Below are 27,647 nucleotides of genomic sequence, written 5' to 3'. Positions count from 1 at the left end.
AGCAGAGAGGCCAGCCCACAGGGAAGGGGTGGGCGAGCCAGCTACTCCCTGTGGGCAGGAAGGTGCCCATTTCTGCTGCCAGGGCCTCCAGGGGGCCCACCTTCCGAGGTGGGTTTAGGGGTGCAGGAGTGAGCTTCTGTCGGTGAGATGCCCTTAGTGCATCACAGAGTCGGGGTAGGAACCCTCAGCATGCCCGTTGTGATGTTTCCTATAGCTGGTGCATCCCCTATTGCTCTCAGGACAGGGGGCACTGTTTCAGTCCCCCAGTGCTCTCTGATTACCTTTCCAGCATTTTGTCTGTTCAGAAAGTCCCTCTGCGTCATGAGAGCAGACATATGCCCTCATGTTCAGCATTTGAGGGCTCTGATTTTACATCTTGCTCCTTGGACGGCTTGCACTTTATTTCAGCTTATGTTCTGAGTTGAAGAGTGAATTTCGTATTTTTAAAACCCTTTGCCAAGGTCTTTCTAGGCTCCCGTTCTGTTCCTGGGACCATGGATGTGGCAGCTGCGGCAGACAGTGTCCTGTCTAGGGGCCCCGGGGCCTTGGTAGCCTGCAGAGGGTCTTGCCTGCTGAGTGCTTGCTCACCAGGGCCAGGGCCCAGGGGCGAGGGGAGGATGTCCCCACAGAACAGCGAGGAGTCCTTTGGCACAGCACACGTCTGACGCCTCAGGCCTGGTGTCCTTGAACAGCACTAGTAATGACCATCCCCCGTCTGGTGGGGCTGTGGCACAGCAGTACATTTGGAGCTCTTGACACCACCTGGCGGAGGGTGAGCGTCAGGCCGGCCTTAGCGGTGACAGGGCTCACAGGAAGGTGATGGGTGTTGCTCTCACAGTGCCCACCTCTTTTCTTTTTCATTGAGATGAAGTTCACTTAACATAAAATTAACCATTTTAAAGTGAACATTTCAGGAGCATTTAGTACATTCATAGTGTTGTGCAACAATTGCTTCTCTAGTTCCAAAACAGGTATCCCACAAGGAGACCCTATGCCCACTGAGCAGCCACCCCCAGCCCCTCGTCCCTGCTTGCGGTCTCCTCCTTCAGTCTCCTTTCTGTGCGCCTTCCTGTCACGGGCATTTCATGTGGACTGGATCCCACAGCGTGTGACCTTTCGCGTCTGGCTGCTTTCACTTGGCATGATTTCTTTGAGGTTCACCCACGTCGGAACAGCTGTCGGCGCTCCTTCCTTCTCCAGGCTGAGGGATACTCCGTCATGGATGTGCCATGACTTGTCTCCCCGCTCACGGTTGGTGGGCATTTGGCTGCTTCCACCTTCTAGTCATTGTGACTTGCTGGGTGAACACTTGTGCACAAGGATTTGTTAGACTTCCTGCTCTTAGGGCCTTGGGGCACATATCCAGGAGTGGCATTGCTGGGTCATGTTTAGCTTTTTGAGGAACCACCATGCAGTTTCCATAGAAACTGCACCATTTTACATGCCCACCAGTGATGTAAGAGGGTACTGATTTCTCCACATTCCCATCAGCACTTGCTATCTTCCTGTATTTTTTTCTCTTTTTAAAATTACAGCCATCCCAATGGGTGTAAGGTGGTGTCTCATGGTTTTGACTTGGGGAGGTTGGCTTGTTGTGGTCCCCCAAGGGGTCCAGAGGGGCCTCACCCTTGGCTCCAAGCTGTCCTAGTGAAGCGATGGGACAGCCTAGCTCTGAGACCCGCCTCAGCTCCCTGGGCCCTGTGGCGGCAGGGTGGCCACCCTCTTCCACCCTGTTAGCGCAGGGGAGGCCTTCCTTCTCCCACCCTCCCGTCCCCGTCCGCCTGGTCCTGGTGGCCCACTGTCCCAGGGGCTGTGCGGGGGATGTGCTGGGGCCTGAGCCCAGTGACGCCTGCATTTCCTGCATTTCAGCTGTGTTGGAGTGGAAGAGGACGAGGCTCCAGACATTGACATCTACCACTGCCCGAACTGCGAGAAAACCCACGGCAAGTCTACCTGTAAGTGCAGCCATGCCATCCCGTTCGGCTGCGGCTCTGGCCCCATGTGCCACCCCTGGGACCTTGTCCCTCCTGGAGCCCCTCCTGACAGGCTCTGCCAGCAGCTGCGGCCAGGGCCACTCAGACTGCAGTGGCTTTCCGAGGCCTGGGCAGGGGCCCAGACTCCAGCACCCCAGGAGCCAGGCCAGTCAAGGATGGGGACTCCCAGCCCAGCCCCGACTGCCTTTGCACAGGGGTTTGGGAATGCAGTTTGGGGGTCCTCCCATCCTCTTCTCCCACACCCCTGCAGGGAATCAGGTGTTCCCTTCTGCCCCACCTCTCTAGCTGCCTATCGTTTGCACGTTATGAGGATTTCACTCCCCTCCCATTTCCTCTGGCCCCTTGGGGGTGTGGCAAGTCCTTGGGGGTTCCCCAGGGTAAGGCTCATGAATTCATGGTAGCTCAGGTGGGCCCACCTCATGGCTGGGCGGTGAGTTCCAAGGCTGAGCCCGTGTGGGCTGGTGTTGTAGTCTGCAGGGACCTGGGGACAGGACAGATGGCATGGGGGTTATTCGTGTGGCCTCTGGGCTGGGGGAATGTGGGTGCTCTCAGAGACACATGCTGGATGCCGGCCCGGCTGGGTGGCTGACCGCAGCCCTGCTGTCCTGGGCCCTGGGCTGGCTGGTGAGGTAGGGGGTGGGCACCGTGTCATCTCCCTTCAAAGGGAGCCTGTCTCCCTGAGTCTGATCACAAGACAGGAGGCTGAAGCCCCCCACAGCCCCATGGGTCCTGCAGAGGCAGACCCCAAGAAGCTGGGTGGGGGGAGGGGGCGCTCCTCTTGGCCTGTCTTTGTGCCCATGTCCCATCATCCCTAGGTGACTGGGGGCTGCACTTGCTTCAGCTCCCAAGCCCCCCTCCCCAGCACATCATCAGCAGATGGTAAAACACAGCCACGTGCACGAGACCAGGCAGAGGGCTCTGCAGTGCCTAACTCGCCCTCACACCCCCAGAAGCTGGCGCTCCTGGTGCTCAGAACATGTCTGCCCTAATTGCCTGGTCAATCCTTACAGCAGATACAGGAGGGTGACTGTCAGCCCGTGGGGTGGCCAGTGCTTCTGGAGCCCCCTGAGCCTCTAGGAAAGCTCAGGGCCAAGGAGAGATGAGTGGGGTGGAGGCCCAGGTTGTACCACATGGCTGTGTGGTGGGGCCAGGACAGAGCAGGGCTGGGGCCGGGGCAGAGCTTAACATCCTGGGGGATAGCACCTTGGGGGTGATCCGCGAGGGTGGTTTGGGGGTTCTTGCATGAAGAGAGACCCGGTTGGTTACAGTGGGGTGCCAAGGTGGGTACTGGGGTACACACACAGTGGGCTTTCTCCAGTATCCCCGTGTGTCCCCAGAAGCACCCTTCCCTGACTGTGACAGCTGTCACATGTGCCCTCCTTACCCTCCCCACCCCCCCTGTGGGGCTCCCATCTGCCCTTCACTGCCCTGAAAGCCAAGTGCAGTTGCCCCTTCCTGGCACTTTCAGCCACCCAGGGCCTGTGGGGACTGCAGCCTGGCAGGATCCCGCAGCCTCTCCCTGGCTGTGTGTGTGAACAAGTGTGTGGATGCGTGTGCATGTCATGTGAGTGTACACATGTGTGCACATACATGAGTGCATGCATCTGTGTGTCTCAGTGAGTGCATGTTGTGTGTGTACATGAGCATGTCTGTGGCATGTGCATGTATGTGAGCATATGTGTGTGTGTGCACGTGTGCTTTGTCAATTCTGTGAATTAGGCTTTCTTGCCTTGTTGATGGGGGTGCACTCGTCAGGGATGAAGGTACATGTTCCAGCACTTGCACTAGCAGGCACCCCCAGACCGCCCGTGACTCCCCACCTGAAGTCAGTCTGTGCCCCGGCTGGAGTTGGGCAGTGACACACTGATCAGTTTTTGCCCAATCAACTCTGGTCACACTTCCATAGCCAGGGCCGTTGGGGACTCATCCTGGTGTCCTGAGTGGACCCCCAGCCTGTGGGCCTGCCTCCCTCCCTGCCTGGGTGGGTTTGCGATGGGCATGACTAGTTGAGGATGGGAGTACAGGTTTACATGGTTTGCACAGATTTGGCGCCCAGGGCCCCACTGACAAGCAGGTGGCATGGTCCTGAAGCTCTGAGGCTGCGTAACAGGCTCCTCCCCTGATGCACCTACTGTCCGCTCCTCCCAAGGCTGCTGGAGCTGCTCTACCCTCCGAGATGGAGTGAGCCACACTGGGGCCAGGCTCACATGCGGTCACCCTGGGGACATGTGTTGCCCACAGGCATCGGACACCCCAATGAGCAGCCTGGTCAGAGGGCATCGTTGGGGCCCCCAGGCAGAGCCTGTGTCTGAGCTTAGGGGTGGCAGGGACCTGGTGGGGAAGGAGCCCACCCACCAGGGCTGCAGGGCTCCTTGGAGCTCACCCTGCTGCGCAGCCCCGTCTTGGCTGTCTTAGCAGCCCACATGCCCCAACACAGCGTCAGGTGGCCAGTGTCCCCACAGGGCGATTGGGTCCATCCAGTCCCCAGTGAGGGCCCAGGGAGGCCAGGTGGTGCAAGGTTGCTGTGGCCTGTCAGCAGCCACATCTCAGGCTCAGCTCCTGACTAGCATGTGACGGTATGCCCACCACTCTTCTGCATGTCCCCCCACTAGGCTGCATGACCCCCCAAGACTCAGTTTCCTCATGGGGCTTTCTGGGACAGGGCACTCCATGCCAGGCCATCTGCGTCCTTGTAGTCTGCACGTCCACCGAGGGGGACTGCCCCAGTCTCTTCCCGGGAAGGAAGGCTGCCCTCAGACCACACCCTATCTTACAGGGGAAGGATGGGGTCTCCCCACCATGCCAACCTCAGGGGACCCACATGGGGTCCCCTCTGCAGCACCTCCCTCCTCCTTCTGCCCACTCTGCCAGTCCTTGACCACACTGGGACCAGTCTCCCCATCCAGGTTGTGACCTCTGCTGTCTGCCGCATTAGGGCCACTGTCATGTACCCTGGGCTTCCCTTCCATGCCTAGCGTAATGAAGGCACTGGGTCCTCTTGTAGGTGGGGATGCTGTGAGAGCCAGGCTTGCCTCCCATCGGAGACAGGCAGGGTCCCAACACAGCACCCCCACTCATATGACGGCCTGGGTCCAGGAAGCTGGACTGGCAAGTTCTACCCCACTTCCTTCTGGGGCCGGGAGAGCCCCATACACCCTAGGCCCCCACACACGGGATGTCCTGGGACTGCTTCCCGAGGCAGTGGCAGGCCCAGGAGGAAGGATGGTGATGCCAGGCTTGTTTCAGAGTCAAAATGACATGGGCCACTGGGGTGGATGTGGTGACCCTCTCGTGTTTGAGCACCGGGCTCTTCAGCAAGCAGGGATGACCCCCCAGGCCAGGCCAAGCTGCTGGGCAGGTCCTTACAACCTGCCAGGAAGGGTGGGCTGAGACCAGTGGGCAGACACCGTGGCAGGTGCTGGCCGGGTCTCCCCATCTGGAATTCCACTCCCAGAGGTCTGGACCTGGGAGTCAGTGCAGGGCTGGGGACAGTGTTCGCAAATGTCCCCCTGTGCCTGCTCTGTGCCAGCTGTGCCAGGGATGAGCCCAGAAGCCCGGGATGGGCTCTGAGCCCTGTGAATGCACACCTGTGCCCAGTGGCTTGCACAATGCAGAGCTTCTGGGACTGGCCAGTGCTAAGTACTCTGCACTTAACACATCTCACAGGAAGCCATGAGGCTGGGCTGGCATCTCTATTAAAGAGGAGGCACAGAGACGTACTAAATCTGCCCAAGATCACACAGCTACAAGATGGTGAGGCAAGAAAAATTTGGGCAGGCAGCCCTGAGCCCTTGGGTCTCCCCCGTGTTGCCTGGTGCTGACACCAGACACACAGCTCAGACCCTCCCAGGGCAGGGTTTGGCCAGGTCTGCATAACACAGACTTGCACCTTGGTCGTGGACACGCTGCCTATGTGAGTGTCACGCTGTTGGAGGCGGCCTCCAGGGGCTGGGACTTGGCGGGAGAGGGGAGGGGGCGCTGTGTGAGCGCACCTCCCCCTTTTGCTCAGGCAAGCCTCTCTTTGGGGTGGGAGGGGTGAGTCGCGTAGTGCTGAGGCTCAGGTAAGGTCACCAGCCGGAGTGGGGCTGTTCTGCTGACATGCCCCTGTCTCCCCGCAGTGAAGAAGAGACGGACCTGGCACAGACAGGGCCCGGGGCAGACACCCGATGTGAAGCCGGTGCAGAATGGCAGCCAGCTCTTCATCAAGGAGCTGCGGAGTCGCACCTTCCCCAGGTGGGCCGCAGCCTTGTCCTTCCCGGTCTGCCTGCTCCCTCTGAGGCCCAGGTGCACCCGGGCTGCCCTCCAGGCGCTCCCTGTACAGGGCTGACCTCTCCCTTCTTGGCACCTCAGGGACAGGTGTTGGGAGGTCCCTCTTCCTCTGGGCACACCTGCCTCCCCCACCTGGGTGGCCCTTCCCAAGGAACCTTCCTGCAGGAGAGGCCACTGTCCTCAGTTTATAGACGAGAGTGGGGGCTGTATCCAGCCCAAGACCACCTCCGGATGTGGCAGTCCTGGCCCCATGGCACAGGCTTTCCCCTGTGCCCATGGGTGGTGGGGTGTCTCCCGGTGTCCTTCTCAGAGCATCCCAATGCCTGCCTGCACCTTGTCCTGCGTGAGGGAGGCAGGCAGAGGGGAGAGTCCAGCTGCAGGGGCGGCTCTGGTGGGAGAGGCACCTGTCGTGTGGATTGCCCCCGTCCGCAGACGGTGCTTGTCTGATGGCCTTTTTCTCCATTGCTTTTGAAGGCTGATTCTCTGGACACAGCTCTGAGTTGGTGGGTTTTTTCTTTTCGTGTGGCAGTAGTTCACCCCATCCTCTTCTTGCAGGCATGACTTCTGATGAGAGTCCGTGTGGCTCTTATCCTTGATCCTCTGTGAATAAGCTACTGCCACTGTCTGGCTCTTCCCTTTTTCCTTTTCTGTCTTTTCCCACTTTTATTGAGCTGTGATTCATGTGCCCTGCAGGGTACCCTTGCTCATTTAAAGGGTACCCGCCAGCGGTCCCAGTGTACCGACAGGTCAGCACTAGGACATGCTCACCACTCCCGCCCTCCTCCCCTTCCCGGCCCCCGGCATCCGCTGATCTGCCTCCTGCCCCTGTATTTGTCTGTTCTGGATGTCCCATCTAAGTGGAGTCATGAACTGTGTGGCCCTTTGTGTCTGGCTTCTTTCACTCAGCAGACTGTCCTTAAGGTTCATCCGTGTTGTGGCATGTGTCCGCACTTCATTCCTTTTTCAGCCACATTTGGATCATCCATTCATCAGCTGATGGACATTTGGGTTATTTCTGATTTGGGGCCACTGTGAGTAATTTTATAAATACCCTGTATGAGTTTTTGTGTGGACATATATTTTCTTTTTTTTTAGGAGTAGTTCTACATTTAATTGTTTGAGGACCTGCCAGACTGTTTTCTGAAGCAGCTGTACCAGCAGTGTGTGAAGGTTCTGATTTCTCTACATCCTCACAGGCACTTGTTTTATCTGACTTTTTGATTCTAACCATCCTTGTAGGTGTGAAGTGGGATCTCACTGTGGTTTTGAGTTGCATTTCTCTAATGACTAATGATGGTGAGCATCTTTTCATGTGCTTGGTCATTTGCATATCTTCCTTAGAGAAATGTCAATTCAGATCCTTTGCCCATTTTTAGTTTTTTTTTTTTTTTTTGGTCTTTTTATTACTGAGTTGTAAGAGCTCTTTATGTATTTTAGATACAGGTTCCTTAGCAGACACCTGATTTGTGAATGCTTTATCCCATTTTGTGGGCTGACTTTCTCTTTCTTGATGGTGTCCTTTGAAGCACAAATGTACGTAGTGTTGATGAAGTCTAATTTATCTATTTTTTTCTTTTGTTGTTTGTGCTTTTGTTATCATATTTAAGAATCCTTTGCCAAATCCAAGGTCATAAAGATTTATCCCTATGTTTTCTTCTTTTTTTTCCTAACAGTTCTATAGTTTCAAGTCTGACAGTTTGGTTTTTGATACATTTTGAGTTAACTTTTGCATAGGATGCATGGTAAGGATCTAACTTCATTTTTGTTGTGTATGTGGCTATCCATTTGTCAGTGCACCATTTGTTGAAAAGACAGTTCTTTTGCTCTTAAAGATCTTGGTGCCCTTGTTGAAAATCACTTAGCCATAGACGTACACATTTATATTTGGACACTCAGTTCTAGCCCACTGATCTCTGTTTACCCTTAGGAGAGCATAACATTGTCTTGATTACTACAGCTTTGGGGAAAGTTTTGAAATCAAGAAGTGTGAATCCTCCAATTTTGTTTTTCTTTTTCAAGATTGTTTTGGGCATTCTGGGTCCCTATTAGGATCAGCTTGTCAGTTTCTACAAAGAAGTCAGCTGTGTTTCTGACAGGCATTGTTGGAATCTCTAGATCCATAGAACCAGAGTGTTGCCATCTTAACAATGTTTTAAGTCTTCCAACTTATGAACATGGGATATTTTCCTATTTATTGAGATCTTTTAAATTTCTTTCAACAATCTTTTCTAGTTATCAGAGTATAAGTTTTGCACTCTTTTGTTAAATTTATTCCTAAGTAATTTATTCTTTTTGGTGCTCTTGTAATTGGAATTGTTTCCTTAATTTTATTTTCAGATCAGTCATTGCTACTATACTGAAATACAATTGACTTATATATACTGATCTTATGTCTTGCAACTTTGCTGTGCTAGTTTATTAGTGCTAATAGTTTTTCAGTATTCCCTCAACTTTCTGTATACAAGATCATGTTGTCTGTGAATAGTTTTACTTCTTCCTTTTCAATCTAAGCTACTTTTATTTCTTTTTCTTGCCTAATTGCTTTGAATAGGACTTCCAGAATATTGAGTAGTGGTGCCGGGCAAGGGTGATCAGGGCCCCAGTATTCTAAGTTCACCACCTCAGGAATGCTGCCATTCCACCAGTGCAGGAACCCCCACCTCTTGGCTGCTCTTGCCTAAGACTTGGCTTCAGCAACAGGAAGCTTGGTCAGGGCGAGAGAGGCTGATGCCCTGCCCCTCCAGGAAGAAAGCCCTCAGCCTGGGAGCTGGGGAGAGGTCCCACACATCCCTATGTCCTTGGCTCCAGCCTTCTGGAAGGGAGTCTCTCCTTTGTGGAGTCAGGGAGGCATAGGGAGGGAGTGGTCTTGGTCCAAATATCACAGACTCTTGCCTTTCTTAGTTTTTGGAGGTTTTCTGATTTTTTGTAGATTTTTGTATACACTTCCTCATTTGCTGTTTGCTTTTAGGACAAATTTCCAGAGGATTTAAATAGTTGTTTTTAAAGTGATTTTACCTGTTTCTGTAGGTTACAGGTCAGTAAAGCTCTTCATGTTGTCATGCCTGAGACCGATCTTCCTCATCTTCCGGCTTTTTTCAAGATACTGTCTTTGTGTTTTATTTTCTGCAGTTTGAATATGATATGTCTAGGTGTAGATGTTTTGGTATTTATCCTGCTGGTGTTGTCTGAGCTTTATCTGTGATTTCATGTCTCATTAATTTTGGAAAATTCTTAGCCACTATTACTTCAAACCTCTGCTTCTTTCTTCTCCTTATAGTTTTCCCATCATGCATATGCCACTCTTTTTGTAATTATTCTACAATTCTTATGTATTATGTTAACTCCTTTTTTCATTCTTTTTCTCTTTGCATTTCAGGTTGGGAAGTTTTTGTAGATATAACTTCCATTTCACTGATTCTTTTCTCAGCTGTGTCCAGTCTACTGATGAGCCCATCAAAGGCCTTTTCATTTCTGCACAGTTTTTTAAAAATAATTTCTAGCATTTTTTTGATGCTTAGAGTTTGTTATAGTTTTTTTAAAACATAATTTCTAGCATTCCCCTTTTATTATTATTTTCCTCCTCTCTGCTTACATTACTCATCTGTTCTTGCATGTCATCCAATGGTTCCACTATCACTCCTAATCTTTATTTTAAAAACTTTCTTATCTGATAATTCCAAATTCTGTGCTCTGTCTGAGCCTTGTTCTGGTGCTTGTTTTGTCTCTTCAGACTGTGGCTCTTCTTGCTTGTTAGCAGGGCTTGTAATTTGTTGAAGGCTGAACATGGTGTGCTGAGTAATTGGCCCTGAGGCAGTTAGGTATTCGGTGTGGGGTTTCATGCTGACCTGACTGGGGGCGAGGCTCTGTCTGCTGTAGCTGTAGGCTCCAGAGGCAGTGCTCTCTTCTGGTTTTCTTGTTTTTTTCCTTTCCTGTTTTCTTTGGGTTCCCCTAAGAATTCCTTCTTAAATAGAGTCTGTTTTGTGGCTCTCTCAATTATACTCAACTGTTATTATACTGTTATATGGTGGCAAGGTCTTGGGTCAGGGGAAGTGTTCTGTAGTTTAATGATAAATCTCAGCATTTTATGGGGCTTGAGGTTCTGGGCTGTCTTCAGAAGAATGTGTTGGCTTTTGCTTTTTCTCCTCTTACCTGAGACAGGAAGCTAGCAGCCACTGACTGGGTGCCTACTTGTCCTTTCCCCTGTGAGATAAGAGTCTGGTAAAGTAAGTTCTCCCGTAGGGTAGACTTTTTATTATACACTTTATTATAAGTGTGCGTAAACAGAGTGACTGTCCCCTCCACATTCCTGAAATAGGAGCAGGTCCTTCCCAGCAGAGCCTGGTAGAGTTCCCGGAGGTCACACCCATGAACCTGTGGGGCTCCCCAGGGACTGGGCCCCCATGAGTTTTTAATTCTTATGCTAGTCCACACCCAACTTCCATGGTTTATCAGAAATTGCCATTTAAGCATTCCTCCAAGTTCCCTCCTCTAGCATCTGCTGCTTTAGATAAGGTTATCTCATCTGTGATTCTGTATTTGCCCTTTTCTTCAGATTTTGGGATGGCTGTTTGCCCTGTAACCAGAATTTTCTGATGAATCTAAGTCATTGATTTTCAGTTTGTTCAGCCTTTTTCTTGTGAGGATGGAACTGACAGTTTCTAAGCTCTTTATATCTGGAAGTTGAAACCAGAAGTCCAGTTCTGCATTATTTTAACCCCTTCCTATTAATCAGATTATCTTTTTATTGTTGAGTTGTAAAAGTCCTTCACATATTTTGGATACTTATCATTTATCAGATACTTTCTCCCACTTGGTGGGTTGTCTTTTTCATTTTCTTGATGGTGTCCTTTGAAGCACAAAAATTTTTAATTTTTATGAAGCTTATTATCTCTTTTTTCTTTTGTTGCTTGTGATTGAATGAATCTAAGAACTGTTGCCAATTCAAGATCATGAACATTTATGCCAATGTTTTCTTCTAAAAGTTTTATAGTTTTGGCTTTTTATATTTAGGTATTTAGCTAATTTTGAGTTAATTTTTGTATATGGTGTGAGGTAAGGATCCAATATCATTCTTTTGCACCATGTGAAGATCCAGTTCTCCCATGCACCAGTTACTGAAGCGACTATTCTTTCCCCATTGAATTGCCTTGGCATTCTTGATGAAAAGCACTTTACCACAGATGTTTGGGTTTATATCTGGACACTCAGTTCTGTCTCACTGATCCATATGTCTCATGCCAACACCACACAGTGTTGATTACTGGAGCTGTGTAGTGAATTGTGAAATTGCGGAGTGTGCTCCAGCTTTGTTCTTCTGTTTTAAGACTGTTTTGGTCATCTGGGTGCCTTGTATTTCCATTTAGCTTTCCAAATTCAGCTCGTTAATTTCTGCAAAGAAGTCAACTGGTATTTTGATAGATATTGTGTGAAATCATTCTTTCCTGAATCCCACTTCTTCCTTCTAGATTTGATTTCCCTCTTATTAAATTATATCCTTTACTGGATCTTTCAATAAAGGCCTATAAAAAGGATTCTGTGTCTGAAAGTGTTCTCTTTAAATCCTTACTCTTGAATGATCCTTATTTCCTAAAATGAATCTAAGATTCTAGAATAGAAGTTATTTTCCTCAAACTCCTTGAAAATATGTCATGGTCTTTTGACATCTCTTGTTGCTGATGAGATGTCGGATGTCAGGGGTTTTTGTTTTGTTTTTGTTTTGTTTTGGTAAATAGTCTGTTTTTTTTTTCCCCCAAAAGCTTTTAAGATTGTTTCCCTGTCTTTGATGTGCCACAGGGATAAGGCAGTGCCTCTAGATGTGCAATGTGCATTTGTTTCTATCCTGCTTAGGGCTTACTAACCTCTTTAATCCAAAGAGTCATATTTTATCTCACTCTTGAAAATGTTCTGTTTCTCTTTTAATAGCACTTCTTTCCCATTCTATTATTTTTAAGATCTTTCATCAAATTCAGTATTTTTTTCAGCTACCCCTTAATGCACTCAATGAGATTTTGAGATTTCAGTCATCATATTTGTAATTTCTAGAATTTCTATTAAGTTCTTTTTCAATGTTCCTGTTCTTTTTCCCTCCTTCCCCATTTTTTTTTTTTTTTTGCCTAATCCTCATATTATCCTTTTGAATGTGTTTAATGTATTTGTCTTAAAGTCCCCTTTTTTGTTGTTCCTTTATCCTCAGTCTGGGGATCTGCTTTTTTGGCAGATGAGTCTGTGGGCTCTGCCCCTGGGGCCCGCCTCCTCCATGAGGTGCGGTCTTCTGAGGGCTGGTCTCCCAGAGCAGCGGCCGTCCTGGGCTCTGTGCTGTCCCTGCAGAATGGTTTCATGTCTGCCTTTTGCTGTGTCCTCATGGGTTTCGCGGTTTCAGACCCAATCCATGGGTGTTGTGTGAATTTTCAACTCTCCCCAGTGAGACAGGCTTGGGGTTCCGGATTATCAAGGGTGACCTTCAATCTCTGGCTGCCTTGTGGCTTCTGCCACTGAAGTTGCGCCACCCGACATCACAGAGCATCACATGGTAGTGGCCCACCACATTCCTCCCTCCTTACCTTCCACGGGTTCCTGCCAGTTTGTCCCTCACACTCGCCACATTGTCCACCCGGTGGGTCACTCTTCAGGCTTCACCCTAACCAACCACTTGGCAAGATGTGGCTGTGCCGTGTCCTGTCCCCTGGGCCCTGCCCTCCATGGGCTGGGTCACCACGCTCTCCTGGTTGCCTTCCATCTGCCCCAGCCCCAGCTCCTCACGCTTGTCCCCTGTCCCCAGGTCCCCAGGGGGCATTCCTCCCACCCTGAGCCAGTCCTCACACCTGCACCTGTGGGCCTCCCTGGGCCCCTCTGATGCTGTTCCCTGCTGTGTCCCCACAGCACTGGTCTTGGCTTGGGGTTTGTGGCCTGGTGTGCTCATCTGGTGAAAGCCCATTCCAGCATCACTGCACAGGGCTGTCCTAGCTGGGCCCCACAGGTCCCAGCACACAGGATAGCAACCAGCACCTAGCTGGGTAGGGAGTGTGGGGCGCCACTGACCCTGGCAGCCCAGGCCGCCCCTGGGTCCCATGCTTAGCTTATCCAGTGGGTGGATTCTCCCTGCAGGGGGGTTTGTGTCCATCCCTGCATCCTCAGGCCTGGACCCAGCCCATGTGGGGTCTGGTCACCAAGTACTAAGGGAGTGGGGGGCAGGTAGGAGTTGTGCTCAGCTTCTGGCCTCCCTCTGCCATGGTAGGAGGGCTGGTGGCAGTGGGTCCCCAACCCTTTCCCATGGGGAAACTTACATGAGAACAGCCTGGGCAGGTGCCTGGACATCGGGCCAAGGTTTTGACTTGGGACCATGCTTCTCGGCCGGCAGCCCATCTGGCCTGTCACTGGGGAGGCTGGGGCCTGGGCCCTACCTGGCCTCCAACCTGTGCCTCCCCTGCAGCGCGGAAGATGTGGTGGCCCGTGTGCCAGGCAGTCAGCTCACACTGGGTTACATGGAGGAGCACGGCTTCACGGAGCCCATCCTAGTCCCCAAGAAAGACGGGCTGGGCCTAGCGATCCCTGCCCCCACCTTCTATGTCAGCGACGTGGAGAACTATGTGGGTGAGTGCCACCTGCTCCTGTCAGTCACCCTGGCTTCTAATAGGGGCAGTCTGGGGACCCCTTATTCTGCCAGCTATAACCTGCGTTACCATTGGATGCTGACAACAGTTGTGCCTGGGGGACCCCCAGCTGTGTGGGGCCACTTCCCCTAAGGTTGGTGGTGCATCCCACTGGGGCAGCCTGGGCCCAGCCTCCATGGATGCCCCCTTCTGGGTTCCGGCTGATGCTATCTGCAGCCATGTGTGGTTTCCCCCAGCAGCTCCCAGTGCTGTGGACACCCCCAGTCAGGACACCTCTGGGTGGAGGGAAGTGCCCGTGTGTGCTGGGGCATCATCCGCAAGGCCTGGCTTGGAGAGGCCAGCATGCTCCTGCAGAGCTATGGCCACTTGGCCTTGACTCTGAGGCTCCTTGTTGACTGGGGCTTGGGGTGTTCATGGGGATGCCTGGGGGGCTACTGCAGGAGGAGGAATGGCCCTGGAAAGGCACATACCTGGGCTGGCCCTGGCCACACACTGGGTCATAGAGGAGTCGCTCCACTGGCTGGAGTTTGACCCTGTGCCTCTGTGAAGCCTGTGACGGGGGCTGTGGGGATCCTGGGGGTTGCTCACATGGGATCCACAACCTCCCCCTTCTCTGGAACCGGAGCCCAGCAGGGGCAAGGGGCTGGCCAGCTTGCAGCAGGGAGGTGGGAGGGACTTGCTCTCCCAGCCTGGCGCTGGTTCCCAGGCTGCCTGTGTGAGGCAGCAGCACCTGGAATAATGGCATCAGTGAGGCTCAGCCACGTGCGGGGTGGAGTTCTAAGCCCTTCCCACAGGGGAGCTCCCACCACTCAGGCCCAGGCTCCTGTCCCAAAGGCCAGGGTTGCCTTCGAGCCCTGCATCCTTGCTCCCCACAGCTGTGCCTGCAGGAGGGGAGGCCACTTATTTCCAGGGGAAAGGCCATTTAGAGGCATTTATTGTTAATGTCTTTCTCTTCCTCACTGTTTCTTCAGGGAACTTTTATGCACACACAAAGTGAGAGAAGCACACAGTTAACCCCATGTGCCCAGTACTGGCCACAAAGCTGCCAGCTTTTGGCTATTTTTCTGCCCCTCTCAACATCCAAGTATTTTAAGGCACATCCCTGGCACATACATCAGTTTACTGGTGGAAACTCCAGCTCCACCAGATAGTTTTTCAAAATTGTAATCATAATTCCATTCTTTCTCTGTAGGACACTAGTGATAATCCCTCAATATCATCTAAGACCCACTTTAATTATACAAATCAGTATACCTTCCTTACATTGGGGTGTTTGGTTTGGGTCCAAACAAGATGCACACACCGCATCTGGTTTCTGTGCCCCTTCCATCCCTCTCCATTCCCTTGGTTTCCTTGGGGAAATGGGGTGTTGGTCCTGGACAACCTCCCACGCTGCAACACCAGGAAAATCTCACTCTGGGATTTGGTCCACAGCGTCCGTGGGGTGCCACGTAGCATGTTCCTCTGTCCCCGGTAGTTCCTGTACTGCTGGTAGGACACTCTCGGATTTGTGTTCAGGTTGTCGGCAGGACTCCCTCCAGGGGTGTAGTGCCCCAGTCCGCCTGGAAGCTACGTGACTGGCCACCCTCTTGTAGTCAGTGATCCAGGGAACCTAACCTGCCCATCCTCAGCAACTCCCACCAGCCTCTCAGCTCCAGTCTGAGCAGCTGTGGAGGACTTTCACAAAGGAACAGTTTGCTAATTCTGTCCCTTATTTTCCCTCCATTAATTGTGAATCTTCTTTTAAGAGCTTTCCCTCATCAGTTGCTTTGTTATCCAGAAGTTTCTCTCCACCATCAGCAGTTTTTTACTGTGAACTTTCTCCTTACCAACCACAGAAAATTCAGGAGAAATGTTTTTTCTTTTCAAAATAATGAGTTTTGCCCTAGAAATGCAGTTTTTTGGTTTTAAGTTTTTACAGTGCAAGTATATCCAATGCATTATTGAGGACATACACTAACCATGTAATTGTTGTTTATCTGAACTTCGAGTTCACCTTGCATCCGTATTTTTACCCATTAATCTGCACCCTAGCTGAGGTCTGTGACTCTGCCACTTCCCTCACCCTGGGGTTCTGGGGTCAGCCCAAGGGAGGGAGCACGCACAGCAGGCAGGTGGGGCGGGATGTTAGACCCAGAGCCTCCCAAGGTGGGAGTGCCACCTTTGACCTGGTGACATCTTCCCTGGGTGTGCCCACCTGCCCCCGCCACCTCCCTAGGCCCCGAGCGAAGTGTGGACGTGACAGATGTCACCAAGCAGAAGGACTGCAAGATGAAGCTGAAGGAATTTGTGGACTATTACTACAGCACCAACCGCAAGCGAGTCCTCAACCTCACCAACCTTGAGTTCTCTGACACCAGGTGAGTGGGCCTGCAGGCCACCTGCTGTCAGGCTGCAGCCGCCCTGGGGAGTCTCCCAGACATGCATGTGACATGCCCCTCCATCAAATCCCTGCTTCTCTCCAATTAGACCCTCATTCACCATGGGTATGAGTTATTGATGATGATTTAATTTAAGAATGATTTAATTTTGGGGCCATTTCCACCTTGCCTTTTCTTTTTTTTAAATTAAGGTTTCATTGATATACAATCTTATGAAGGTTTCACATGAGCAACATTATGGTTTCAACATTCACCCATATTATCAAGTCCCCCCATTGCAGTCACTGTCCATCTGTGTAGTAAGATGCTGTAGAATCAGTTCTTGTCTTTTCTGTGCTGTACTGACTTCCCTGTGACCTTCCTATATTGTGAGTACTAATTATAGTGCTCCTCAATCCCCTTCTCCTTCCCTTCCCGCCCACCCTCCCCCACCCCTCCCTTTGGTAACCACTAGTCCCTTCTTGGAGTCTGTGAGTCTGCTGCTGTTTTATACCTGCAGTTTTGCTTTGTTGTTATACTCCAAAAATGATGTGGTACTTGTCTTTCTCTCCCTGGCTTATTTCACTGAGTATAATACCCTCTAGCTCCATCCATGTTGTTGTAAATGGTAGGATTTGTTTTCTTTTTATGGCTGAATAATATCCCATTGTGTACATGTACCACATCTTCTTTATCCATTCAACTACTGATGGACACTTAGGTTGCTTCCATTTCTTGGCTATTGTAAATTGTGCTGATAGGGGTGCATATGTCTTTGAATCAGGGATCTTGTTTTCTTCAGGTAGATTCCTAGGAGTGGAATTCCTGGGTCAAATGGTACTTCAATTTTTAGTTTTTTGAGGAACCTCCATACTGCTTTCCACAATGGTTGAACTAATTTACATTCCCACCAGCAGTGTAGGAGGGTTCCCCTTTCTCCATATCCTCGCCAGCATTTGTTGTTTCTTGTCTTTTGGATATTGTTCCGCCTTGCCTACTTTTAAAACATATGAGAAGCTAAATAGCCCGTGGGCAAAACAGCAGGGAGGAAAAAATAAAAGAGTCATTGAAAAAGACTGAGAAATGAATGCATAACTGTGCCAGGAGCCATGTGAGATAATCTCTCTGGACACTGGGTTTCGCTTGAGCTTCCTGACAGCAAAGGTGAAAGGGGAATTAGGGTAGAAATGGTATCTGGAGAAAGCAACCTTCTGTATTTTCACAGGGATTTTCTCCAAGGCCAAGTTCTGATGAATGTGCTGCTTTGGTACCAAAAGGTGTATTGAGTCATGTCATCATCAACTTGATTTGCTGCCTGGCCTGGAGTGTCTTCACAGAATGAAGCCAGGGGGCTATAGCTAGAGGAGATGGTGCTCTAGCATGGGTTTTCCCTGGGCCTCTCAGAGCCACCCCTTTGCTGGCAGAAAAACGTCTAGTGCCTGTGAGGCTCGTGTACACCTCACACTAAGCTGCACATGGGCTTGGTGCCCTGGGAGCCTGTTCCACACAACCCTAGAGGGAGGGTGTGTCTCTCTTCATCAGCGGTCTGTCCTTAGAGATGTCAGGTGGGGCTGCAAGGGCCAGGGGCCTAACCTGGCTCCGTGGCTATCTGGGTGGCTCTCAGGGTCTGCTGACTCCCGGGGGTCCTCCAGTGGCTCACATGGACCATAATCACAGAGACACCCAGACAGAGTGAGATGGGCATGCTGCCTGTCATTTGGACACATGTTGTAACTTCTGGGTGTTTCCCACAGTGGCCTCGGGTGCCCAGGGGTGCCTCAGGTCACCTCCCCTCCACCCTGGGCTTCAGGGAGCTTCTGGCCTTGGGGGCAGGAGAATGGGCCAGCTTTGCACCTGAGGAGCAGTCAGTCAAGGAAAGAAGGACATCTAGGGTGCATGATAGCAGCGCCATGCCCACTGTGGTGCGCAGTGTGCAGAGGGTCGCGAGGGCCCCAGGCTGGAGGGGCAGGGGCCCTCTCATGTCAGAGGAGGGCCCTGGGGGTGACCACAAGCATGTATGGGGTGCAGGGGCTCCTGGGATGGAAGGGGATACTAGTCCAGAGTGTGCTAGAGATTCAAAAAAGGGGGCCTATGAATGGGGCTGTCAAGGTCAGGGCAGCAGGCCAGGCCTGTGACCTGTGCTGGATTTTCCGGGCAGGCATGGCCTTGAGTATGGTGAGGTCTGGATCCCTTCCTGCCTGAGACAGCAAGAATGATGGGACCCAGCCCTGGGGGCGGCTAAGTCACTGCCCAGCTACTGCCAAGCTGGGAGTTTTTATACAACCTGCATTTCAGCCAGGACAATGACGTGTAATTGAGTAAAGGCCACTTTTGCCTTTGGCACCTTCCCTGGCCATGAGTCAGCTGGTCTGACAGTGGCAGGTGGGGAGCTGCAGATGCCTGTTGAGGCTCTAGGCTTTTGTTCAGGTGAAGTCAGGGGTTACCTGGGCTGCACAGGAGAAAACTCGCGGCAGCACCAGCGTGGGGACCCAGGGAGTCCCCCTTTCCAGTCCTCCAGGAAGGTGGCTGCCTGTGGGGTGAATGCTCTCAGGCCCCTGTGCCCGACTGTGGGTGGCCATGCTCATTCTGCCCTCTGCAAGCCTGCTGCTCACCTGTCCGGTGGAAGCAAGGCCATGTGGCCCCAGGTGGAGAAATAGGTGTGGCACATGCATCAGAGAGCACCTTTCCCGCCTGGGAGCCTAGTGAACAAGGTGATGGCTCCCATGACTGCTGGTCACTCTTTCTATCCCTCCCCCAGAATGTCCAGCTTTGTGGAGCCACCTGACATTGTCAAGAAACTGTCTTGGGTGGACAACTACTGGCCTGATGACGCGCTGCTGGCCAAGCCCAAGGTGGCCAAGTACTGCCTGATCTGCGTCAAGGACAGCTACACCGACTTCCACATCGACTCTGGGGGCGCCTCCGCCTGGTACCACGTGCTGAAGGTGAGCCCTGCCCGGCTGCCTGGAAGGCTGCCCTTGACTAGCCCGCTGCTGGTCTGTGAGGCTGTCCGCACACCCCATGAGTTCTGGCGTGGTCAGCACTGGGTGAGACACGGGACAGGATGTCTCCCCAAGGAGGGACCCTGGTGCTGGCCCTTGGGAGGAATGGGGGAGGTGTCTCAGGACCAGAGCAGCACACGTTTCCTTTTTTCAAAGAGCTTGAGGCTCGAGAAGCAATTGGAGGCTCTGGGGCAGCTGACCAAGGGCTCGGGGGCCACACAATTCCGAGAAAGGGGGCACCATGCTGGGAAGAACCCTGGAAGGGGGATGTGGGAGTGTGCTCTGTTGGGCCAGTCCAGAGGTGGGTGGGAGGGCTGGGGGCCCCTGGCTGGGCTCAGACCAGGGAGGCAGGGAAAGGGAGACCCCAAGCCTTAGGCTCAGCCACCTGCCCAGGCCTCTCCAGACCTGCTGGGGCTGAGCTGGGGTCGACTTCTGGTCCCAGCTCCTTGAGGCCCTGAGTAGGCCCCACCTGTGTGCCCCCCTGGGGCCTGGATGGGGGCCGTCCTTCCTTCTCCAGCCTCAGGCCCCCTCAAGAGTGGTGCTTTCTGTAACTTATCACAGCCCTGTGGCCCCTTGGTATGCATGGCATTACTTGTGCACCAGAAATGGGGAGTGTGGGATGGTGGGCGTTGCCCAACTGTGATGGAGCTCCTATGTTCCGAACCTTTCTGGTGTGCAAACTTCTGAGTTGCAAAGCTTGGGTGGCCCCAACATTTCAGGGGAGCAACAGTGGGCTGGGCAGGGTGGTGGTCAAACCAGAACCCATCACCAGGGACCCCAGGTCATGGCGGGCTCTGCGCCCAACAACATCCCTGCACACAGTGGGCTATGCCCGGCCACAACCCTGGCACATAGTAGGTGCTGCCAATGGCCTCTTGTCGGCAGGGGGAGAAGATCTTCTATCTCATCAAGCCAGCTTCGGCCAACATCTCCCTGTACGAGCGCTGGCGGTCGGCGTCCAACCACAGCGAGATGTTCTTTGCCGACCAGGTGGACAAGTGCTACAGGTGTGCCCTCAAGCAGGGCCAGACCCTCTTCATCCCCTCGGGTGAGTGCCCTTGGCTGTTCTTGCAGGGATATACAGGCTCCACTGCCTTGCCCTGGGACTGGCCCACTAACCTCTGGGCCCAGCCTGGCTGTGTTCATGGAGGTGGCTGGGCCATGGGGGTGCCGGGCCCTGAGACTCGCCCAGGAGCCCAGCCTCAGGCTCCCAACGGGTGTTCGAAGATGACAGTTCAAACTTGCAGGAGGAGAAAGCACAGCAGCCCTTTACAGAGGCCATGTTGCCCCTCCCATAAATATTTCAAGCCTCTGAAATGCTCTCTTTGAAAAGTAGCACAATTACTATACTGTCCTCACACCTTAAAAACGGACGATTAACAGCGATTCCTTGGTATCACGGGCTAGCCAGCCACGTTCGTGTTTTCTGATTGTCGTAGATATATGTTTCCCGTCTCAGCCAGGATCACATTCTCCCGATTTATGGCTCTGGGTCTTCCCTGATACAGGCCTCCCATCTCACCTCCCAATAGTCTTGGACATTTCGTCTGTAAGGGTGATCCAGGGATGAGGCCAACCCTCCCGGAGGTGTGGCAGCCCCCTCACCAACTTATGCCTACATGAAGGCATCAGCATGCCATGCATCCAGGCCTGGGGTGGGTCTGGGCACGGACCCTCAGCCATCTGGGCTTCAGTTTCCCCGTCTATATGCTGTGGGCTACATTGAACAGGCTGGGAAACTCAAACAGAGCCTCTCCCATCTGGAGGGTACCCCTGCCCCTGCCTGCCCCACTCCTCACAGGCAGGATGGTCCCTGGGCAGCCAGCCAGGCAGGGTGGCGCTGAGGCAGGGCTGGCAGGAGCTCAGCCCATACTGGCTGCAGTTGGGCCTGGCAGTGGCCGAACCTGGCGTGAGAGCTGCAGGAGGGCTAGCCGCACCCTTGTCTCCCAGGCTGGATTTATGCCACACTCACGCCTGTGGACTGTCTGGCCTTCGCGGGACACTTCCTCCACAGCCTGAGTGTGGAGATGCAGATGAGGTAGGACTGCACCTGCCCCCGGGTCCTACCAGGCAGGGTCCCTGCTGCCGAACCAGTGTGCCAGCACCTCCCAAGTCCCTGCTGGGCCCAATCTCTGGGTGGCCTCATCTGTGGAGAGCCCTTGGCAGATGTGGGGTACATGGAAAGCCCTTCCCCAGGGCACTGACCCAGTGCCCTGGAAGCCACAGCCCACGGAGGCCTGGGCCAGGGTGGCCTTGACATGGCGTGGCCATGGCGTGGCCGTGACGCGGGGTCCCCCTCTAGTGTTGGCTCTAGTGCACTGAAGAGTTCTTTACTGTGGTTTCCAGAGCATACGAAGTAGAAAGAAGGTTGAAACTGGGCAGCCTGACTCAGTTTCCCAACTTTGAGACCGCCTGCTGGTACATGGGGAAGCACCTGCTGGAGGCATTCAAAGGTAGGGCCCCAGTCGGCATCTCAGTCTGAGGCCCTGGGCGGTGTGTTTGGTGCAGAGCTCAGGGACTCGGGCTGGTAATTGGCTCAGCCCTCGTGCTTTGGGGCTGCCCAGTCAGCATGGCTGTACTCAGCGAGGAATAAACCCTGTTATGTGGGGCAGGGGCTCCTGTCCACAGGGCTCTCTGGTGTTTTGGGAAGTACACTGGCCACGTGTTCCTGAGCCTTCTGTGTGTGGCCTCACGTGCTTCCTGACAGAACTCTGCAGAGGTGTTGAGAGGCCTGGAGGTCTGCTTGGCTCTGGGCCCCCAGCTGAGGGTCCCCTGCAGCATCCAGCCATAGTGGGGCAGGTGTGCATACCAGGGTCCTTGTGTGAGGCCCGTGAGAGGGCTGGACTGGCTGTGTCCCTGCCCTTGTGGACACCGGACGCACCTTCCAGATCAGAGCATGGCTCACAGCGGCCATGCCCAGCCCGAAAGCGCTGAGGCCCCCTTACCCAGACCTCTTGGCCCTTTGGCTCCAGTTTGAGACAAGAAGGCTGAAAATGTTCTTTACATTGGGCTGGACAGGTATCAATGGAATCTGGCCATTGTTCTCTGAACTCGGAGCCCTCTCCACCATGGCGGAGGAGTGCCCAGGAGGAGGCCCAGTCTGGCCCTGAGGGCCTCATGCCTGGGAGTGGGGCATCACGGCGATGGCGCTGCCCTGGGTTGGGCCTGACCAGCTGGGCCACGCTGGGCTCCCTGCCTCTCTCTCCCACCCTCCTCTGTGAAGGGGCAGACAGCACAGTGGCCGGCAAGAGGACCAGGCAGACTACCACCCTGGGGTGTCAGAGCTCCAGACTGCTTTGCCTCCATGCTGAGCCCTCCGGCCAGAGGGGGAAGTTCTGACCCTTTTCTGTGGGCTGGCCCCAGCCCACAAGGGTGTCTTTGAGGCAGTGTTTGCCCTGGCCCACCCCAGAGAGATGGCACCTGCCACAGGTGCCCCCAGTGGGGCAGGGGTGATGTGAGGGTGGGAATGCTTGGTGTGGGACACACCTGTGGCCCCTTGCTAAAGTAAACCAGGGACCAGATGGGGAGCTGACCCCTGTATAAGAGGCCTGGTGGGTGGTTTGTAGGAGGGCCAGTCCTGCGCCTTGCAGGATATTCCAGATGGGCTTCCCCAGGTTCCAAGAGAAGCCGTTGGCAGTTGGGCTGGTGGCAGTGGCTGGTGGCTCTGGGAAGTCCAGCCTGAATGTCCCCCCCAGGGGCAAAGGTGCCTGTGGGCGGTGGGTGGGGGCTGGGAGGGTTCACGCCCACCTGAGCAAACCTCTGTCTCCTCTCAGGTTCTCACAAATCTGGGAAGCAGCTGCCCCCTCATTTAGTTCAAGGAGCTAAAATTCTCAATGGTGCTTTCAGATCATGGACGAAAAAGCAGGTAGGGAAGTGTGCCAGATGTGACCCAGGGCAGAGGGGAGGGTGGCAGGCATGACCTGGGGGCCAGGGGAGGGTGCATCAGTTGCTGCCTAACCAGGTGGGGCATTTGTGCGGGAAATGCAGTAGTACAGAGCCGTCCATCCAGGGGCCCTGCCTGAGGAGTGAGCCAGGTGGCTAGGGATTCAGTGGGAGGAAGGCGGATGGTGGGGACACACTGCTTGAAGTCTAGAGGGGTGGGAGCAGGGAGGGCCTCCTAGAGCCCCCTGCCAGTAGCACTACCTCAGGCCCTTTCCTGAGGGCCCCCGTGACGCTGCAGAGGCGCTGCCTCCTGGTGGCACATGTGGCAGTCGCTTCTCCTAATGGAGGCCTCAGGGATGTGGCTTCTGACTTCCTCGGCATCTTGCCTATCCAGTGCAAAGGAGGAGAGGGGCCCAGTTAGCTTCAGGCATCCTCCAGGGCAACGTCCCTGCATGGACACAGTCCAGCAGGAGGCCTGGGTGGGGGCCCAGGAGGGGAACAGCTGTGTGCTTCCTGCCACTCAGGTGGGCAGGTGGGACGGCTTGTGCTCTCCCAGCACTGTCCTGAAGCCACATACATGTCCTCTGGCCTTGAGGCCCAGATAGGGGTCGGTGTCCCTCCCCACTCCCCCAGCCACATGGCCAGGTGAGCGGCCTCATGTGGGTGGAAGGGTGGCTACACCACCCCACTCCTGGTGCTTGGCCACTTCACCCTCTCCGGGACTCAGTGCCTCCACAGGTAGAGTGCCTGGGGAGACCTCCGGGCTCCGGCTGCAGAGCCTTCTGGCCGGGACAGCGTGTGCTGGAGTGTGCTGACCCCTGCTGGACCCATGTAGCAGCCCACACCATGGCGCCCCTCCCCTGGGCCCCTGGGTGCTGGTGGGCCCTGGGTGGGTAGGTGGGGGACACCCTGGTGGGACAGAGGGCCTACGTCAGGAACCACCCGGGCTGAGCCTGCCTGGGCCCCTGTAGATGGGAGGGGGTGGAGGGGGCGTGGCCTGGACGGCGTGGGCGGCGTGGGCGGCCTTGGCGCCCAGACCCTGCAGCTGAGCGCCGACCCTGAGTGTGCTGTCCTGTAGGCTTTGGCAGAACACGAGGACGAGCTTCCGGAGCACGTCAAACCCTCGCAGCTCATCAAAGACCTTGCCAAGGAGATCCGGCTCAGCGAGGTAGGTGGGCCTGGCCCAGGGAGGGCGGCCGTCTCATGCAGCCCCTCAGACCCAGGGACAGAGTCACGTGGCCACTGGGGCTTGGCCGCCTGGGCTGCCGTAGCCAGCCTGCAGCCTGCTGGGAGTGTGAGACGGAGCAGGGGCTCTGTACTTCCCCACGGAGTGGGGGGCACAGCTCAGCTCCCCGAGACTCTGCTTATGTGGCCGGATGGCCCCCAGTCTCCCCAAAGAGGTAGAGCAGTCGAGTGGCTGGTGGTGTAGATGGACATGCCTGTGCCACATGGATGATCAGGACGGACATGAGCGTGTCACGGGGTGTGGGTGGACTGAGCGTGTCATGTGACATGCAGATGGCCGCCCCTTTCTGCTCCGTGTTCCCCGCGGGCTGGGCTTGTGGCACCCTCCAAGGCAGAGCGTCGCTCACCACTCCCCCTCCTCTCTCCAGAATGCCCCCAAGGCCGCCCGGCCAGAAGTGACAGCAGCCATCTCCCCCGATGAGGTCTCTTTTGGGGACCGGGAGAAGGAGGAGCCGCCATCCCCCATTGAGGCCAGTCCTCCTCAGTCCTTCCTGGAGAAAGTGTCCAAAAAAAAGACCCCCAAAACCATGAAGATGCCCAAGCCATCCAAAGTCGCAAAGTCCCCAAAGCCCCCCAAGCCCTTGAAGCCCCCCAAATTGCTGAAGCTCAAGGATGGTGGCAAGAAGAAAGGGAAGAAGTGCAGGGGCTCGGCCTCACCCACCATCCCTGACCTGGACCTCCTGGAAGCCCACACCAAGGAAGCGCTGACCAAGATAGAGCCGCGCAAGAAGGGCAAGGTGGGCGGCTTCCCTCCCACCTGTGCTTGGGGGCCTGCAGACGCCTCTGCGGAGCAGGACCAGGGCTGCGCGTCCTCGTGCCAGCGACCCAGGGCATGCAGGCTCTTCCCAACAAGCTTGACACGGTGGACAGCTAGGGAGAGACCCTCAGGGGAAAGGGGACAGTGTCTGTGCTGGGATGGGGTGGCACCATGAGGGTCACCCAGGGAGACAGGTGGCTGAATCTTCCTGGGATGCAGGCCTTGGCCTGAGACCTGAAGGCAGGCGGGGCACCAGCGCAGGGCAGTGGGGTGTCAGGAGGGTGACTGACGATGGGGCTGGGCTGCCTGGGGGCCCACAGACAGGGAGAGAGCTGGGCCTGGCCCTGAGTACACACCAGTGTGACCAGAGGGTGAGACCGGGCCTCACTGAGTGATTCCTGCTAGTGGGAGGCTGTCACCCACTTCCCAAGGCTTTGGCGATCACCAGGGCCAGCATCACAGGGCTGCAGTGGGGCACATAGGTTTTCCCTGCCTTGAGGCAAAGAGAGTGGATGAAAGAATGGTGGGTTGATGGAAGAGGGGGTCGGGGGTGTCCCATGGTGGATGGGCGGGGCTGAGCTGCTGCCTGCGGGCAAGCAATAGGCAGGGGCTGGGCTGTGTGGCTCACTCTGTGCTCGAGCCTGATGGAGCTGCGCTGCCCTCCCCTGCCTGGCACTGCCTCATGGCCACTCTTGCAGGCTGCAAAGAGCGTTCTGAGTGTGCCCAACACGGAGGTGGTCAACACACAGAGCGATGTGGAGAGGATAGAAATCCGGGAGCAAACCAAGAGCAAGTCAGAGGCCAAGTGGAAGTACAAGGTGAGGTGTCTGCGCATGGGTTGATGAGCCTGCCTCAGGGAGGGCTGTGTTCTGAGGGAAGGCAGTGTGTCGGGTGTGTGGGCTTGGTGGTGTGAACAGAGGTGAGCATGGGTATGGCTGTGTGTGTAGGGTGTGTGTCCTCCGGCCCCCGGTGGGCGGGGCTGTGAAGCTCTGTGAGGGCCTGGTACCTGTGTGGCCTCCCTGGGCATTGCTCCTCGTGGCCTGCCCTGGCCTGAGCTCCCACTCCCTGGAGCTGGACTGCATCCCAGGTCAGGTCCTGCAGGCCCATAGCTGCAGTGGACATGTTCCCCAGGCAGTGTGGCTGGAGGCGGGAAGCTGGCGAGTCCTGCTGCCTCTGCCAACTGGCCACCTCTGTGGGGCTCAAGGTGGTCCTGGGTTTGCTTTCCAGAACAGCAAGCCTGACTCCCTGCTGAAGATGGAGGAAGAACAGAAGCTGGAGAAGTCTCCTTTGCCGGGGAGCAAAGACACCAAATTCTCCTTCTCCTTCTCCAACAAAAGACTCCTGGGGTATGTGAGCACTTATGCCAGGAGGTGCTGGGGACACAGGGGCCACACATCACACATGCCCCTCATCCCACGTGCACACACATGTCATGTGCACACAACTCCACACACACACAGACACACACCTTCTGGAGGGCTCCCTAGGGGAGGCCCCGCAAGCTGGTTGACATTACCAGACACAGCCCTTGTTGGAGCCACACTGGGCAGAATCCCCTGCCTGCTAAGCCGACAGTAAGTGGGGAAGGGCAGTAGTGTGTGCCAGTGGTGGGAGAGTGAGATTGACAGATGTTAGCACAGTGGCTGTCTTGGACTGACACAGAGGGTGCAGTGAGGGTCTGGGTTCTGGCATTGGAGGTCCCCAGAGGCTAGTGGGAAGGGACTGGTGGGAGCCAAATACTTTCAAATATCCACCTAAAATTATGGCTGTGGTGGGGGCCGCAGAGGAAGGATTCATGGGGTCGGGGTGTTACAGGGTCCCTGTATGCCTGAGACAGTTGGGAGGGCTTCTTGGAGGAGATGGCACTGGGTTGAGAAAGGAGGCAGCTCATCAGGGAGGCCATGTGTGTATGTGTGGGCATGTCTGGGTTCCAAACTGTGATGGGCCTGTGTGCTGGCTGGTGTGGCAGACTGGCCCGTTTCCCACGCTGCTCACTGGATACCAAGTCCAGTGGGGTTGGAAAGCAGACACTTCCCAGAGGGAATGAAGCTGCTTTTCTGTCATTGGCCTAAGTTTCCGCATTCCAGATGGTGGGGAAATGGAGCAGACCGATGGCTGGAGCCCTGCAGAGCCTGGCACTGTTGTTCCTTAGCAGGTCGGGTGGGTCTGCTCTGTAGGGCTGTTGCCCTGACATCATGGCCCAAGCATATCCTTGATTTATCTGAAGCTCAGTTGCTGGATCCTGGGAACTTTTATGGGCATCAATGCTACAACTGACTGTGCTGTGGAGAATTTAGAACGGAGGAGAATTGGGTGGACACAGCTCTATAACCACATCACACCTGTGTGTGTACATGGATGCATGTGTGTGCATGGATGTGTGTATGTATGGATGCACATATGCGTGGATGCGAGTGTGCATGGATGGGTGTGTGTGTGTGTGGATGTGTGTGTGCATGGATGGGTGTGTACACAGATGCATGTGTGTGCAAGGATGGGTGTGTGTATGGATGCATGTGTGCATGGAT

General features: G+C 54.4%; 1 protein-coding gene across 2 annotated transcripts in view; it reads left to right on the top strand.

Annotated features, from left to right (window-relative positions):
* PHF2 (PHD finger protein 2) overlaps positions 1-27,647 on the top strand; it is a 76,848-nt gene that overhangs the window by 36,922 nt on the left and 12,279 nt on the right. For both annotated transcript variants that reach the window (XM_036896873.2, XM_036896874.2), the window contains 13 exons: positions 1,870-1,955; positions 6,113-6,227; positions 13,693-13,853; positions 16,092-16,233; positions 18,992-19,178; positions 20,121-20,283; positions 21,186-21,273; positions 21,582-21,688; positions 23,009-23,100; positions 24,196-24,285; positions 24,731-25,099; positions 25,818-25,937; positions 26,347-26,465. In XM_036896873.2, the coding sequence (XP_036752768.2) occupies positions 1,870-1,955; positions 6,113-6,227; positions 13,693-13,853; positions 16,092-16,233; positions 18,992-19,178; positions 20,121-20,283; positions 21,186-21,273; positions 21,582-21,688; positions 23,009-23,100; positions 24,196-24,285; positions 24,731-25,099; positions 25,818-25,937; positions 26,347-26,465 (1,839 nt within the window). The remainder of the gene's footprint in view (positions 1-1,869; positions 1,956-6,112; positions 6,228-13,692; positions 13,854-16,091; positions 16,234-18,991; positions 19,179-20,120; positions 20,284-21,185; positions 21,274-21,581; positions 21,689-23,008; positions 23,101-24,195; positions 24,286-24,730; positions 25,100-25,817; positions 25,938-26,346; positions 26,466-27,647) is intronic.

Source organism: Manis pentadactyla, chromosome 3 (assembly GCF_030020395.1).
Source record: "Manis pentadactyla isolate mManPen7 chromosome 3, mManPen7.hap1, whole genome shotgun sequence".
NCBI classification, from domain to species: Eukaryota; Metazoa; Chordata; class Mammalia; order Pholidota; family Manidae; genus Manis; species Manis pentadactyla.
The sequence above is the reverse complement of the archived record's forward strand: the minus strand, read 5'-3'. Positions and strand labels throughout refer to the sequence as shown.